The 17,850-nt window shown below is 49.6% G+C and overlaps 1 protein-coding gene across 1 annotated transcript; it reads left to right on the top strand.

The window, feature by feature from the left end:
• Positions 1–11,839: 11,839 nt before the first annotated feature.
• LOC123074845 (serine/arginine repetitive matrix protein 1) lies at positions 11,840–13,291 on the top strand. Its single transcript, XM_044497580.1, has one exon. It carries the CDS (start codon positions 12,111–12,113, stop codon positions 12,924–12,926), a length of 816 nt encoding a protein of 271 aa, XP_044353515.1. The 5' UTR covers positions 11,840–12,110; the 3' UTR covers positions 12,927–13,291.
• The last annotated feature ends 4,559 nt before the right edge of the window (positions 13,292–17,850 follow it).

The raw sequence follows: 17,850 nt of genomic DNA, 5'->3' as shown, positions 1-17,850 counted from the left end.
GCGGGGTGGGGACCCGACCGTTAGTTAGGTTATCTCTTTGCCGTCCGCCCCCCTTTGCCGTTAGGTTTTTTTATAAGCAGCTCGTTAGTGGGGCCCACCTCTCTCTTTGTCGTCCGCCAGCTGACGGCAAAGATTCTTTGTCGTCCGCTAGCAGACGGCAAAGAAATGGCTGATGGCAAAGACCTTCTTTGCCATCAGCCAGTTCTTTGCCGTCCGTTTTCTGTAAGCGGACAGCAAAGACCTTCTTTGCCGTCAGCCAGCAGACGGCAAAGAAATGGCTGACGGCAAATAAGCTAATTCCACTAGTGATAGTAATAAAATAAAACTCCCCCGGAATGTTTTTGGTATGGAGGGCACCCGAGGATTCGGCTAGCCATGGTTTGTGTTTGTTGGTGGAGGGGGAGTAAAAATTTACCTTTCTGTTTGGGAACCGCCTATAATATGTCTAGCATGGAAGATGTTGAAAACTCTCGGTTGCTACGTTGACAATGAAAACATACCTCTCAAAATTATATTCATCTTTGTTTTAAAAGCTTCGAGCTCTGGCACCTCTGCAAATCTCTGCTTCCCTCTGCGAAGGACCTATCTTTTACTTTTTTGTTGAGTTAATCTCTTATTCCAACCTATTCTTTAGTTGGCAAGCATCATGTGATGGGGAAAGATCTAAGCATATATGGCCATTCAAATATATTTTATCATGAATTATTATTCTTGACAATTATCTATATGATAAACACTAAGCCCCTATCTTTCTCTGTGTTCGATGGATGCTATTTGTTCTAAAAATATGCTTTGAGTGGTAGCAATCATGAAAGACTATATGACAGTTGAGTATGTGGAATTTGCTAAATCAAAGCTTTTACATAGACCCATCCTGAAAATAAGATGAATTGCCATTGTTTGATGACTGAGAACATAGTTACTTAGTTTTCAAGAAAGTTTATGGTCTATGCTTTAACATGTGAATAGCTTGTTACTTGATCATGAGAAATATTATGAGATGAGCTACTGTTTATGATATATAATGATGCTAGACAAAATGATTGAAATTATCATTGATCAAACTTGTGCACTTGCTAGCATTCACACTTCATAAATTCTTTCTTTTATCATTTACCCACTCGAGGACGAGCAGGAATTAAGCTTGGGGATGTTGATGTGTCCCGCATGTATCTATAATTTATGAAGTATTCATGCCATGTTTACAACAATTTTATATGGTTTTGGTATGGTTTTATTAGAACTAACCCGGACTGACGCTGTTTTCAGTAGAACTACCGTGGTGTTGTTTTTTATGCAGAAATAAAAGTTTTCGGAATGAACTGAAAATTTATGATGATTTTTTATGGACCAAAAGAGACCCCCAGAGCACGAGAGCTGGGCCAGGAAGTGGACAAGGAGTCCACAAGCCCTCTAGGCGCACCCACCCCCTAGGGCACGCCCCCTAGCTTGTGGACACCTCGGGCACCCCCTGACTTGTTTCCGACGCCAAAAATTCTTATAAATATGGAAAACCCCGAAAAGAACCCTAAATTGGAAGTTCCGCTGCCGTAAGGCTTTGTAGCCACGAAAAACCAATCGGGAGCCGGTTCCGGCACCCTGCCGGAGGGCGAAATCATCACCGGAGGCCATCTTCATCATCCCGGCGGTCTCCATGATGAGGAGGGGGTAGTTCACCCTCGGGGCTGAGGGTATGTACTAGTAGCTATGTGTTTGATCTCTCCCTCGTGTTCCTGAGTTGGCACGATCTTGATGTACCGCGAGTTTTGTTATTATAGTTGGATCATATGGAGTTTCTCCCCCTCTACCTTCTTGTGATGATTTGAGTCTTGCTCTTTGAGGTTATGTTATGTTGGGTTGAGTATTGGATTTGAGAACACTTGATGTATGTCTTATGATGGGACATCTGTGGTGACAATGGGATGTTCTATTGATTCACTTGATGTATGTTTTGGCACTCAACTCGCGGATTCCCGAGGTAACATTGGGGTAATCTATGCATAGGGGTTGATGCACGTTTTCGTCCTACGTTCTCCGATAAAAACTTTTGAGTGATTATTTATCACACGTTGAGGGATTGCCATATGATTTAATTATATTATCATTGTTGAGAGACTTTGCACTAGTGAAAGTACCCTAGGCCTTGTTTTCATGCATTGCAGTACCGTTTGTGCTCACTGTTGTTACTAGTTACCTTGCTGTTTTTATATTTCAAATTACAAAAACCTATATCTACTATCCATATTACACTTGTATCACCATCTCTTTGCCGAACTAGTGCACCTATACAATGTACCGTTGTATTGGGTGTGTTTGGGACACAAGAGACTCTTTGTTATTTGGTTGCAGGGTTGTTTGAAAGAGACCATCTTCATCCTACTCCTCCTACGGACTGATAAAACTTAGGTCACCCACTTGAGGGGAAAATCGCTACTGTCCTACAAAACTCTGCGCTTGGAGGCCCAACACGAGTCTACAAGAAGATAGGTTGCGTAGTAGACATCAGGCGCGGCCGCGGGCACGAGAGGCGCGGTCACACGCACGGTAGGCGCGGCCACAGACATGGGAAGTGCGAAACGACGCGATGTCGTCGACGGCAGCGACGATGCCCGTGCCGCCTTAAGGAAATATGCCCTAGAGGCAATAATAAAGTTGTTATTTATATTTCCTTATATCATGATAAATGTTTATTATTCATGCTAGAATTGTATTAACCGGAAACTTAGTACATGTGTGAATACATAGACAAACAGAGTGTCACTAGTATGCCTCTACTTGACTAGCTCGTTGAATCAAAGATGGTTAAGTTTCCTAGCCATAGACATGAGTTGTCATTTGATTAACGGGATCACATCATTAGAGAATGATGTGATTGACTTGACCCATTCCGTTAGCTTAGCACTTGATCGTTTAGTATGTTGCTATTGCTTTCTTCATGACTTATACATGTTCCTATGACTATGAGATTATGCAACTCCCGAATACCGGAGGAACACTTTGTGTCCTACCAAACGTCACAACGTAACTGGGTGATTATAAAGGTGCTCTACAGGTGTCTCCGATGGTACTTGTTGAGTTAGCATACATCAAGATTAGGATTTGTCACTCTGATTGTCGAAGAGGTATCTCTGGGCCCTCTCGGTAATGCACATCAGTATAAGCCTTGCAAGCAATGTGACTAATGAGTTAGTTGCAGGATGATGCATTATGGAACGAGTAAAGAGACTTGCCGGTAACGAGATTGAACTAGGTATTGAGATACCGACGATCGAATCTTGGGCAAGTAACATACCGATGACAAAGGGAACGTATGTTGTTATGCGGTTTGACCGATAAAGATCTTCGTAGAATATGTAGGAGCCAATATGAGCATCCAGGTTCCGCTATTGGTTATTGACCGGAGACGTGTCTCGGTCATGTCTACATAGTTCTCGAACCCGTAGGGTCTGCACGCTTAACGTTTGGTGATGATCGGTATTATGAGTTTATGTGATTTGATGTACCGAAGGTTGTTCGGAGTCCCGGATGAGATCACGGACATGATGAGGAGTCTCGAAATGGTCGATACGTAAAGATCGATATATTGGAAGGCTATATTCGGACATCGGAAAGGTTCCGAGTGGTTCGGGCATTTTTCTGGAGTATCGGGAGGTTACCGGAATCCCCCAGGAGAAGTTATGGGCCATAAGAAGGAAGCACACCAGCCCACAAGGGGCTGGTGCGCCCCCCTTGGGCAGGAGGCCGTATTGGAATAGGTTTGGGGAGGGGGTGGCCCCCCTTTCCTTCTCTCCTACTCCTCCTTCCCTTCCTCTCCTACTCCAACTAGGGAAAGGGGGGAATCCTACTCCCGGTGGGAGTAGGACTCCCCTAGGGCGCGCCATAGAGAGGGCCGGCCCCCCCCCTCCTCCACTCCTTTATATACGGGGGAGGGGGGCACCCCATAGACACACAAGTTGATCACTGATCTCTTAGCCGTGTGCGGTGCCCCCTCCACCATAATTCACCTTGGTCATATCGTTGCAGTGCTTAGGCGAAGCCCTGCGCCGGTAGCTTCATCATCACCGTCATCACGCCGTTGTGCTGACGAAGCTCTCCCTCGACACTCTGCTGGATCGTGAGTTCGTGGGACGTCACCGAGCCGAACGTGTGCAGATCGCGGAGGTGTCGTACGTTCGGTACTAGGATCGGTCGATCGTGAAGACGTACGACTACATCAACCGTGTTGTCATAACGCTTCCGCTTACGGTCTACGAGGGTACATGGACAACATTCTCCCCTCTCGTTGCTATGCATCACCATGATCTTGCGTGTGCGTAGGAATTTTTTTTGAAATTACTACGTTCTACAACAGTGGTATCAGAGCCAGGTTTATGCGTAGATGTTATATGCACGAGTAGAACACAAGTGAGTTGTGGGCGATAATAGTCATACTGCTTACCAGCATGTCATACTTCGATTCAGCGGTATTGTTGGATGAAGCGGCCCGGACCGACATTACGCGTATGCTTACGCGAGACTGGTTCTACCGACGTGCTTCGCACACAGGTGGCTGGCGGGTGTCAGTTTCTCCAACTTTAGTTGAATCGAGTGTGGCTACGCCCGGTCCTTGTTGAAGGTTAAAACAACACATACTTGACGAAAAATCGTTGTGGTTTTGATGCGTAGGTAAGAACGGTTCTTGCTCAGCCCGTAGCAGCCACGTAAAACTTGCAACAACAAAGTAGAGGACGTCTAACTTGTTTTTGCAGGGCATGTTGTGATGTGATATGGTCAAGACATGATGCTAAATTTTATTGTATGAGTTGATCATGTTTTGTAACGAAGTTATCGGCAACTGACATGAGCTATATGGTTGTCGCTTTATTGTATGAAATGCAATCGCCATGTAATTGCTTTACTTTATCACTAAGCGGTAGCGATAGTCGTAGAAGCAATAGTTGGCGAGACGACAACGATGCTACGATGGAGATCAAGGTGTCGCGCCGGTGACGATGGTGATCATGACGGTGCCTTGGAGATGGAGATCAAAGGCACAAGATGATTATGGCCATATCATATCACTTATATTGATTGCATGTGATGTTTATCCTTTATGCATCTTATTTTGCTTAGTTCGACGGTAGCATTATAAGATGATCTCTCACTAAATTTCAAGGTATAAGTGTTCTCCCTGAGTATGCACCATTGTGAAAGTTCGTCGTGCCGAGACACCACGTGATGATCGGGTGCGATAAGCTCTACGTTCACATACAACGGGTGCAAGCCAGTTTTGCACACGCAAAATACTTGGGTTAAACATGACAAGCCTAGCATATGCAGATATGGCCTCGGAACATTGGAGACCGAAAGGTCGAGCGTGAATCATATAGTAGATATGATCAACATAGTGATGTTCACCATTGAAAACTACTCCATCTCACGTGATGATCAGACATGGTTTAGTTGATTTGGATCACGTGATCATTTAGATGACTAGAGGGACGTCTATCTAAGTGGGAGTTATTAAGTAATATGATTAATTGAACTTTAAATTTATCATGAACTTAGTCCTGGTAGTATTAGCATATCTATGTTGTAGATCAATAGCTCGTGTTTAGCTCCCCTGTTTTATTTTTGATATGTTCCTAGAGAAAACTAAGTTGAAAGATGTTAGTAGCAATGATGCTGATTGGATCCGTGATCTGAGGATTATCCTCATTACTGCACAGAAGAATTATGTCCTTGATGCACCGCTAGGTGACAGACCGATTGCAGGAGCAGATGCAGGCGTTATGAAAATTTGGCAAGCTCGATATGATGACTACTTGATAGTTTAGTACACCATGCTTTACGGCTTAGAATCGGGGCTTCAAAGACTTTTTGAACGCCACGGAGCATATGAGATGTTCCAAGAGTTGAAATTAGTATTTCAGAGTCATGCCCATGACGAAAGGTATGAGACCGTTAACAAGCACTTTGCCTACAAGATGGAGGAGAATTGCTCAGCTAGTGAGCATGTGCTCAGAATGTCTCAGTACTACAATCACTTGAATCAAGTGGGAGTTAATCTTCCAGATAAGATAGTGACTGACAGAGTTCTCTAGTCACTATCACCAAGTTACTAGAACTTCGTGATGAACTATAATATGCAAGGGATAACGGAAATGATACCCAAGCTCTTCGTGATGCTGAAATCGACGAAGGTAGAAATCAAGAAAAGCATCAAGTGTTGATAGTTGACAAGACCACTAGTTTCAAGAAAAGGGCAAAGGGAAGAAGAGGAACTTCAAGAAGAACGGCAAGAAAGTTGCTGCTCAAGTGAAGAAGCCCAAGTCTGGACCTAAGCCTGAGACTAAGTGCTTCTAATGCAAAGGGACTGGTCACTGGAAGCAGAACTACCCCAAGTATTTGGCGGATAAGAAGGATGGCATAGTGAACAAAGGTATATTTAATATACATGTTATTGATGTGTACTAGTGTTTATAGCAACCCCTCAGTATTTGATACTAGTTCAGTTGCTAAGATTAGTAACTCAAAACGGGAGTTGCAGAATGAACAGAGACTAGTTAAGGGTGAAGTGACGATGTGTGTTGGAAGTGGTTCCAAGGTTGATATGATCATCATCGCACACTCCCTATACTTTTGGGATTAGTGTTGAACCTAAATAAATGTTATTTGGTGTTTGCGTTAAGCATGAATATGATTTGATCAAGTTTATTGCAATACAGTTATTCATTTAAAGTCAGAGAATAATTGTTGTTCTGTTTACATGAATAAAACCTTCAATGGTCATACACCCAAGGTGAATGGTTTATTGAATCTCGATCGTAGTGATACACATATTCATAATATTGAAGCCAAAAGATGCAAAGTTAACAATGATAGTGCAACTTATTTGTGGCACTGCCGTTTAGGTCATATTGGTGTAAAGCGCATGAAGAAAATCCATGCTGATGGGCTTTTGGAATCACTTGATTATGAATCAGTTGATGCTTGCGAACCATGCCTCATGGGCAAGATGACTAAGACTCCATTCTCCGGAACAATGGAGCGAGCAACGGACTTGTTGGAAATAATACATACTCATGTATGCAGTCCGATGAGTGTTGAGGCTCGCGGCAGGTATCATTATTTTCTGACCTTCACAGATGATTTGAGCAGATATGGGTATATCTACTTGATGAAACATAAATCTGAAACATTTGAAAAGTTCAAATAATTTCAGAGTGAAGTGGAAAATCATCGTAACAAGAAAATAAAGTTTCTACGATCTGATCGTGGAGGAGAATATTTGAGTTACGAGTTTGTTCTTCACTTGAAACAATGCGGAATAGTTTCGCAACTCACGCCACCTGGAACACCACAGCGTAATGGTGTGTCCGAATATCGTAACCGTACTTTATTAGATATGGTGCAATCTATGATGCTCTTACCGATTTACCACTATCGTTTTGGGGTTATGCATTAGAGACAGCTGCATTCACGTTAAATAGGGCACCATCTAAATCCGTTGAGACGGCACCATATAAACTGTGGTTTGGCAAGAAACCGAAGTTGTCGTTTCTTAAAGTTTGGGGCTGCGATGCTTATGTGAAAAAGTTTCATCCTGATAAGCTCAAACCCAAATCGAAGAAATGTGTCTTCATAGGATAACCAAAGGAGACAGTTTGGTACACCTTCTATCACAGATCCGAAGGCAAGACATTCATTGCTAAGAATGGATCCTTTCTAGAGAAGGAGTTTCTCTCGAAAGAAGTGAGTGGGAGGAAAATAGAACTTGATGAGGTAACTGTACCTGCTCGCTTATTAGAAAGTAGTTCATCACAGAAATCTGTTTCTGTGACTCCTACACCAATTAGTGAGGAAGCTAATGATGATGATCATGTAACTTCAGATCAAGTTACTACCGAACCTCGTAGGTCAACCAGAGTGAGATCTGCACTAGAGTGGTACGGTAATCCTGTTCTGGAGGTCATGTTACTTTACCATGACGAACCTACGAACCATGAGGAAGCGATGATGAGCCCAGATTCCGCAAAATGGCTTGAGGCCATGAAATCTGAGATGGGATCCATGTATGAGAACAAAGTGTGGACTTTGGTTGACTTGCCCGATGATCGGCAAGCCATAGAAAATAAATGGATCTTCAAGAGGAAGACGGGCGCTGATAGTAGTGTTACTATCTACAAAGCTAGACTTGTCGAAAAAGGTTTTTGACAAAGTTCAAGGTGTTGACTACGATGAGATTTTCTCACTCGTAGCGATGCTTAAACTGTCCGAATCATGTTAGCAAATTGCCACATTTTATGAAATCTGGCATATGGATGTCAAAACTACATTCCTTAATGGATTTCTTAAAGAAGAGTTGTATTTGATGCAACCAGAAGGTTTTGTCGATCCTAAAGGTGCTAACAAAATGTGCAAGCTCCAGCGATCCATTTATGGACTGGTGCAAGCATCTCGAAGTTGGAATATACGCTTTGATGAGTTGATCAAAGCATATAGTTTTATACAGACTTGCGGTGAAGCCTGTATTTACAAGAAAGTGAGTGGGAGCACTACAACATTTCTGATAAGTATATGTGAATGACATATTGTTGATTGGAAATAATGTAGAATTTTCTGGAAAGCATAAAGGAGTATTTCAAAGAAAGACCTCGGCGAAGCTGCGTACATATTGATCATCAAGATCTATAGAGATAGATCAAGACGCTTGATAAGTTTTTTCAATGAGTACATACCTTGACAAGATTTTGAAGTAGTTCAAAATGGAACAGTCAAAGAAAGAGTTCTTGCCTGTGTTGCAAGGTGTGAAATTGAGTAATACTCAAAGCCCGACCACGGCAGAAGATAGAAAGAGAATGAAAGTCATTCCCTATGCCTCAGCCATAGGTTCTATAAAGTATGCCATGATGTGTACTAGATCTATTGTATACCCTACACTGAGTTTGGCAAGGGAGTACAATAGTGATCTAGGAGTAGATCACTGGACAGCGGTCAAAATTATCCTTAGTGGAATAAGGATATGTTTCTCGATTATGGAGGTGACAAAAGGTTCGTCGTAAAGAGTTACGCCGATGCAAACTTTGACACCGATCTGGATGACTCTAAGTCTCGATCTAGATACATATTGAAAGTGGGAACAATTAGCTAGAGTAGCTCCGTGCAGAGCATTGTTGACATAGAAATTTGCAAAATACATACAGATCTGAATATGGCAGACCCGTTGGCTAAACTTCTCTCACAAGCAAAACATGATCACACCTTAGTACTCTTTGGGTGTTAATCACATGGCGATGTGAACTAAGATTACTGACTCTAGTACACCTTTGAGTGTTGGTCACATGGCGATGTGAACTATGGGTGTTAATCACATGGAGATATGAACTATTAGTGTTAAATCACATGGTGATGTGAACTAGATTATTGACTCTTGTGCAAGTGGGAGACTGAAGGAAATATGCCCTAGAGGCAATAATAAAGTTGTTATTTATATTTCCTTATATCATGATAAATGTTTATTATTCATGCTAGAGTTGTATTAACCGGAAACTTAGTACATGTGTGAATACATAGACAAACAGAGTGTCACTAGTATGCCTCTACTTGACTAGCTCGTTGAATCAAAGATGGTTAAGTTTCCTAGCCATAGACATGAGTTGTCATTTGATTAAGGGATCACATCATTAGAGAATGATGTGATTGACTTGACCCATTCCGTTAGCTTAGCACTTGATCGTTTGGTATGTTGCTATTGTTTTCTTCATGACTTATACATGTTCCTATGACTATGAGATTATGCAACTCCCGAATACTGGAGGAACACTTTATGTGCTACCAAACGTCACAACGTAACTAGGTGATTATAAAGGTGCTCTACAGGTGTCTCCGATGGTACTTGTTGAGTTGGCATACATCGAGATTAGGATTTGTCACTCCGATTGTCGGAGAGGTGTCTCTGGGCCCTCTCGGTAATGCACATCACTATAAGCCTTGCAAGCAATGTGACTAATGAGTTAGTTGCGGGATGATGCATTACGAATGAGTAATGAGACTTGCCGGTAACGAGATTGAACTAGGTATTGAGATACCGACGATCGAATCTCGGGCAAGTAACATACCGATGACAAAGGGAACAATGTATGTTGTTATGCGGTTTGACCGATAAAGATCTTTGTAGAATATGTAGGAGCCAATATGAGCATCTAGGTTCCGCTATTGGTTATTGACCGGAGACATGTCTCGGTCATGTCTACATAGTTCTTGAACCCGTAGGGTCCGCACGGTTAACGTTTGGTGATGATCGGTATTATGAGTTTATGTGATTTGATGTACCGAAGGTTGTTCGGAGTCCCGGATGAGATCACGGACATGACGAGGAGTCTCGAAATGGTTGAGACGTAAAGATCGATACATTGGAAGGCTATATTCGGACATCGGAAAGGTTCCGAGTGGTTCAGGCATTTTTTCGGAGTACCGGGAGGTTACCGGAACCCCCGGGGGAAGTTATGGGCCTTATGGGCCATAAGAAGGAAGCACACCAACCCAGAAGGGGCTGGTGCGCCCCCCTTGGGCAGGAGGCCAAATTGGAATAGGTTTTTTTGGGGGGGGGGGGCTTTCCTTCTCTCCTACTCCTCCTTCCCTTCCTCTCCTACTCCAACTAGGGAAAGGGGGGAATCCTACTCCCGGTGGGGTAGGACTCCCCTAGGGCGCGCCATAGAGAGGGCCGGCCCCTCCCCTCCTCCACTCCTTTATATACGGGGGAGGGGGGCACCCCATAGACACACAAGTTGATCATTGAGCTCTTAGCCGTGTGCGGTGCCCCCTCCACCATAATCCACCTTGGTCATATCGTTGCAGTGCTTAGGCGAAGCACTGCGCCGGTAGCTTCATCATCACCGTCGTCACGCCGTCGTGCCGACGAAGCTCTCCCTCGACACCCTGCTGGATCGTGAGTTCGTGGGACGTCACCGAGTCGAACGTGTGCAGATCACGGAGGTGTCGTGCGTTAGGTACTAGGATCGGTCGATCGTGAAGACGTACGACTACATCAACCGCGTTGTCATAACGCTTCCGCTTACGGTCTACGAGGGTACGTGGACAACACTCTCCCCTCTCGTTGCTATGCATCACCATGATCTTGCGTGTACGTGGACAACACCGCCGTGCCGGCTTGGGGCGGCAACTGGCTCTGTCGGGCTAAGCGTTGGAGGTGGAGCAGCGAGCTTCCTCGCTCGTATCCAACTGGCTTGGCGGGCCACCTAGCCGACTTTTATGTCGGAGAACCGCTTTGCCTGCTCGTCGGATGCCATCGAAAGAGTGGAGGAGATGATGAAAGGAGGAGATGGTGGAGCGGCGGAGTGGTGCGATTCTTGTTCGGCGTCTGGCCTTATTTTAATAGAGGGCGGACGGGAGGAGATCGACCGGCGTTGCGCTTAATGCAAGCCCGCTCGCAAATGGGCGTGTGACCGGAGTAGATTTCTCGGTTTCCACGCGGGTTTAATGGAGACATTTGAATACGGCGAGAAGGCGTGTTCAGCCGGACGTGCAGTGGGCGGCGCCCTTAGCTGGCGCGCCACTTCAATGACGGAGGCAGCGAGAAGTCGCATCCACCCCGAGGTGCCTTTAACGTGGAGCATGCGGGCTCTACTGTCTACATCGACATGAATGCAGACAGCTGGCGCCTGAATGGAAGCACGCGGAGTGGAGAGGTTTTTAGTGGGTCACGATGGTTAGAAGCGGACTTGGAATCAGTGCGCACTCCCACAAACATCTCATGTGTATCTCTGATTTGCGAAAGCAAACACGTTTGAATATGCTATGTATCGATACAGGACCGCGTTGAAAGGTGGTACGGCCAACGCGATCTACAACGGTTGCGGGAGTTTCATGGTCGGCGTTGGGATGCCCTCGCTACTACTCGTACACGTACAGAAATTCAGTCCCCCCGCCCCTCTACGGTCCTCGCGCAAATCCGAAGTACTAGTACCCCGAAGCGAACGAAGCCTTTTCCAGAGCCAACCACCAGCACTACACACTACCCGCGGCACTGCCACTAACTGATTTCAACCGCCACATCGACCGCCGGAGGCCGGAGACGGCCGCCCAGTGAGCCGGCGGCAGCTGGAGAGATGGGCTGCTGCTGCAGCAAGAAGCGCATGAAGCATCCAGACGGTTCTGCTGCCGTCCCTCGCCGCTACAAGCCGGAGGACCGCGACCCCCCGCCCCCGCCGTCGCCGGAGGAGGAGAAGGTCAAGGAGGTGCTCTCGGAGACGCCGAGCACTAAGGTGGCGGCCGAGCCTAAGCCCGTCGCCAATGTGATGACTGTGGAGGAGGAAGAAGTGCTGAAGGTGAAGGCTAGTGTCGACCCCGTCCCCGCGGTGAGCGATCTCGGGAGCTGCCTGTCGATGGCCACCGACGAGAGGTCCGAGGCGGCGTCCGAGTCGTCCGTCGCGACCAGCTCACTGGCGGGGCCGGAGAGGTCGCCGGGGAGGCCGGCTAGGAAGCGCGCTGTCTCCGGCGAGCTGGGGCTAGTCCGGCGTGACCGCGCTGTCGCCGCCGCCACCTATGGCGTCCGGTCCCGTAGCTGCCGGGGTTCGCCGTCCCCTCCTCCGCGGCGGGACCCACGGGATCGCTCCGTGCGGAGGTCGCCGTCGCCCGCGGCGAAGCGGGCGTCGCCGGAGCAGCATCGGGCCGCGAGCCCGGTCGCGTCCCTGCAGCGGAAGCCGCCCGTCCCGAGCAGCCGCGCCTCGCCGCGGCGGGCGCGGGAGGCCCCTCCACCGCTGTCTCCGCCGCCGCAGCCGGAAGACGACGCCGTCACCACGGCAGGCGAGGAAAGCGTCGCGGAACCCAATGCCGGTGCCGACGGCCAAGGCGACGGCGACGGCGAGGGAAAGGAGTCGCTGGAGAACCCGCTAGTGTCCATGGAGTGCTTCATCTTCCTCTGATGCTGGTCCGATTTCCCGCTATGCTCCTTCGAATGTCTCGACTAATCCCTGTTTAGGTGTGGCGTGCTGATTAACCTGGGCTAGCAGCAGTAAAAAAAAGTGTAGCGGGTTCGCGGTGATGTAACGCTGCCGCCATCTTCCCGCGTAATGCTGCTGGCTTTTGGCTTACGCGTTGGGTGGGGTCGTCTTCTTTGGCTCTTGTGGGTGATCTTCGTTCTATTTTGCCGATCTGTTTTACCAAATCGTGGAGCCTTGCTTCAGATCCTATATGCATACGGTATCCACTATATGTACACTGCCATTTCCTTTGGGTTGCTAGAGCCTTATCTTTAATCAGTTCTTGAGAATGTAGGCAAGTTGACAGACGATTAAGTTGTGTTTGTGACCCGTACTGTCTCGAACATTGCAAATCGCACTTTGGCAAGTGGTCCAGTGCTCAGTTCTGAACCTGAGATGACCTCGGTTGTTGAATAACTGCGTCAGGCTTGAGAGGTCAGACATCGGATGCTTTCATCAGTGCTGCCCCACCACGCCACGCCACGCCATGCCACGGTGGGGTGCCATCGAGTCGAACGAGAGGAACATCCACGCAGCTTTCTGATCTAATCAGAAAGAATCAGATCCGCAAAGCGCTCATCAACCTAGGCAAAAAAACAGATCTCCGCATTGCATCCGATGGGATGACCATGCGCCCGCCGGTGTCAAAAAACAAACGATTTCCCCGCGAGGAGGGAGAAGACGCGCGCTGTGAGAGATCACGAGATCCCGCCTTGTTTTCTTCCGCTGCGCCGTCCACTGGCTGGCCATTTTGGCTTGCAAGTAAAGAAGACCAGCAGAATTGACGTGTCGGCGCAGGCTCGCCCCTCGCCCGTGGCCTCTCCGCTGGCGCTGCGCTCTGTCTCTGCTGCGCACTGTTTGACCACGTGCCTGCGGCCATCAGCCACGGCTGCGTTGGACTGTTGGTTCGCGTCTCGGCGTCCAGCTGCAGTGCTTCGGTCGATCCACGCACGCCAAAGGCCGCATCGTGCTCATTGACCAGTTTCTCCTGCTGTCTCCAGGCCCACTGGAATTCCTCGTGCGAATCAGATGGTCATGTTTGGGCAGAGGAACGACGGGCAGATTTCTGGCACCCACCCTTGCTATACCAGCGGCGAACAGGGTGGGCCGAGATCGCTCGCGAGGACTTGGGACCAGCGATGTATTATCGGCAGCTTTGCTTTGCAATCCATGGCTTTGCTGTGGAAGTGGTGCGAAGCCGGTACACGGAACAGATGGTTCGTGTCGGGTAATGGGTAAGGTGCCGCCCTGGTGATTAGTTAGAGCAACAGTTTTTCTGCCTGCGAACCAAACCTGTGGTTGGATTGTTAGAAGGACCGTGGTATCCCCAGCTCAAGGTTTAAATCCCGGTGTGTATCGACTGGCAGAATTCCTCTCGAGACCTAAAACCCCTTGGGCGATTAGGGTTTTGTGGTGGACTTGACGGCGGCCGCCGGATCTAATCGGGCAGGTCGCACCAGAGCTCCGACGAAGGATGGCAGCGCCGCCCTCAAGCGCAAGTGGAGGGCGGCTCCCAACTCTCCTCGGTCGGCTAGGGCGAAACTAGAAGAAGCACTTGGAAAGCTGGGCATCACCGATGAGGAGGCGACGCCTCTGATGATTGATGATGCTGATGAAGGGAAGCCGAAGAAGTGGCTATTGGCAGGCAAGGTGCTCCATCGTCATCTACTCCACATCCAAACCATTGCCAACGCTCTTCGGCCAGCGTAGGGAAACCCTAGGGGTCTGCAGTTCAGATCCATGGGAGAGCACACCTTTGTGGCAGAGTTCGAGACCCAGAGAGATCGAGATCGAATCTGGATAGGCTCGCCTTGGCATGCTAGTAAACATGCAGTAATTCTTGTTGATTTTGAGGATCATATGAGACCTGATGAGGTCACTTTTGACCGTCTGCACATGTGGGTGAGGATCCCAAATCTGCTCTACAATCCGAGAGATGATTCCTGGGGGCATCGGTTTGTTTTGGTCAAAGGACGTCTCGGTCGAACTGAAAAACTTTAGTACCAGCCACATCAATGCAGTGGTGCGGAAGAAGGATCAAAGCTTGTTTGAGTGGAGATTCACGGGGTCTGTTGGGGGAAACGACACCTATGGGATCACTGGAATCCCTTCTACGGTTGGCGGGCGCGGGGCTATGGAAAGAGCGGGATTGAGAGATCAACGCGGGGGGATTATCCAGGTTCGGGCCGCAAGTGATGCGTAATATCCTACTCCTGCTGGTTTCTGTTTATCTGGTGTTCTTGGACTAGCTACAAGGCGTGCATGGTCCAAAAGATCCGAATCCTCTCCCAGTACGCCGCGGGCCTCCTTTTATAGACAAAGGGGCTGCCACAGTGGCACACAAGAGGTGGAAAGCTATACAGTGGTCGAGTCTGTCCTCTGGCACCGTAGGACAAACGCATTTAATGCGCTGCCGACGTGCCCTTCTTGCTTTATCGGGGACGGCAAGAAAGCTCGTCCCAGCTGTTGGCGCCTCGCCTGGCTTCGACGCGCGTCCGAACTGACGAGGCGTGTAGTGCCACGCTGGCTGGCTGGCTGCTGAGTTGGTGCGGTGGCAGAGTCTTCACGAAGATCTGCAAGCCACCACGCAGGTGCTTGCTGAGTTGGCCTAGAGGCCGCGCGTCGCCAGGCAGGTGCTCGCCTAGTTGTTGGGCTGGTAGCTGTATGGGAACAGCGATGGAGTCTTGGTGGATGTGGGCTTGGATGCGGCCCGCGGATGTCTTCGGCAAGAGTCTTGCCGGGGGTCTCGTGGGTTCCCTCGGCAAGGATCTTGTCGAGGATCGTCGTCTTCTGGTTCTCATCTGATATTGTGTGCTTCTGATCTTCACAAAGATCTGCATGCCACCATGAAGGTGTCTCCCGAGCCTTGGTTCCAATGTGGTTGATGGTGTTGGAACTCTTGGGCTCAAGGGTGGCGGCTCTGCTGGTGTCGGGCAAGTTGCCGCAGCAAGGCTCTTTCCGGAGCTGTGGAGGTCGCCCCGGCAAGGGCCTTGCCGGGGGAGTTCACCTCGCCCCTCTGCTCTTTGTGTTTCTGTCTTGGCGTTGCTCTGGTTATCTTGTGGCTTTGCTTCCCCTTCCCCGCCAAGGGTGGCCAGGGGCATGGGGCTGCGACTGCCCGCGCGCAAGTAAAGGGGTGCGAAAAGGGACCCCTACTTTTGTACATCGACAGGAGCCCCCGGGCCTGGGCCACATATAAGCGCGGGGCGTTATTGGGCCAGGCCCAAAACGGTGCGCGGGCGTGCGTGCGGCGTAGTTTTTACCGCAGTAACTCCCTCGCCCGCTGCGCTTCCCCATGACCCACGTTGAACGCGCGAGGTGGGGGTCATGCGTGACATGGGGGTCATGCGTGGGGCGGTTGCTTCCCTGATGCATCACATCGCAGTAAATGGTAAAGAGACGGCCCCGCCTTCCCCATAAAAAAGGAAAAACCGCGGGCGCGCTCCTCATTTACCCTCTGCGCCTCTTCCAATCTCGGAACCGCCGCTCCTCTCTTCTTCCTTAGGCAAAAGAGCCAAAGCTCCCGCCTCTGTCCGCCGCCTCCGCGCCTTCATTGCCCTCAACCTCACCTCTTCCCTGGTCGCCATGGCGCCCAAAACTAGCAGAGGCAAGGGAGTGGCCGGGGACACCGGGGAGAAGGAGTTGCTGGAGAGCGAGCTGGCGGTGCTCCGGACGCAGCTTGCCTACTTCCCCTCGACGGTCGATGCGGTCCACCTCAGGGACTACTTTAGGCCTCTGTGGGGGGCGAAGACGACGGGGCATCCGGCCACGCACATCATCCCCGCCGATTTTGCCGAGGTCGGCCCGAATCGGTATCCTTTCTTCGTTGACTACTTCTCCTGCGGGCTCTGCCCCCCTTTCACCGATTTTTTCAATGATGTCATGCACACCTATGGCTTCCATCTTCTTGATTTCACGCCGAACGTCGTGGAGTGCATGGCCTTCTTTGCCCATCTCTGTGAGAGCTTTGCCGGAATGCTTCCCAACACGGCGCTCTTCCGCCACTACTTCTATCCCCGTATCTAGGAGGGGGCGCCATCTCCGGCTGCATCACCTGGATCCCACGGACCCAGGAGAAGGAGACGTATCCGGAGGGCGCCTAGAAGGAGAGGTGGGAGGAGCGGCGGAGCCGGTGGTTATGGATCGAGGAGAAGGACCCACCGGAGTTCTGCCGGGTACACCAGAGCCCGCCGGCCCGCCGTAAGGACTAGGGTGACGTCGATGTCAACGACAAGAAGCTCACGGTCACCACCACCAGGATCCACCGTCTCACCATGGCCGGGCTCACCCTTGAGATGATCGGGGCTGATTTCATCCGCCGCCGAATTGCTCCACTGCACAACAAGGGGAGGCCGGCTTGGCTCTTCAGGAATGCGGCCGACATCATGAGGCTTTGCCCTGGTTTGAAGCACAACTTCACGGTGATGGGGCATGCCCATTTCTGTCAAAGGCTCTTCCAGCTCGACGTGAACAGCGACGGCAGGGCGGAGAGGAGCGGCAAGGCCGCGAAGGCCGGCAAGGCCGTCAAGGGGCCTCTATTCGGGTTGCCGGCGGGAGTGGTCCCGCTGAGCAACAACTCTCGCCAGTCCGCCATCATTGCCATGATGCCGGACTTCAACGCGCACGGCCTTGACCCATCCTGGGCCGAGCCGCCAGCGGAGAAGGTGCAGGAGTTCTTCGACACCTTGTCGGAGGCTTATGTCCACGACGAGCCGCTGCTCGTCCAGGACACCACCAAGGAGGAGCTGGACTACATCCCCGCCAGGGCGGCGGAGGCGGCGCTTGCCAGGGAGGCTGGCAGCGCCGGCCACAAGGAGGACGAGGCCGAGGCGGCCGCGGAGGAGGAGCTTGCCGGATGGGCGGAGTCTGC

Source organism: Triticum aestivum, chromosome 3D (genome assembly GCF_018294505.1).
Source record: "Triticum aestivum cultivar Chinese Spring chromosome 3D, IWGSC CS RefSeq v2.1, whole genome shotgun sequence".
In the NCBI taxonomy this organism is placed as follows: Eukaryota; Viridiplantae; Streptophyta; class Magnoliopsida; order Poales; family Poaceae; genus Triticum; species Triticum aestivum.
This window is presented reverse-complemented; position numbering and strand designations above follow the sequence as displayed.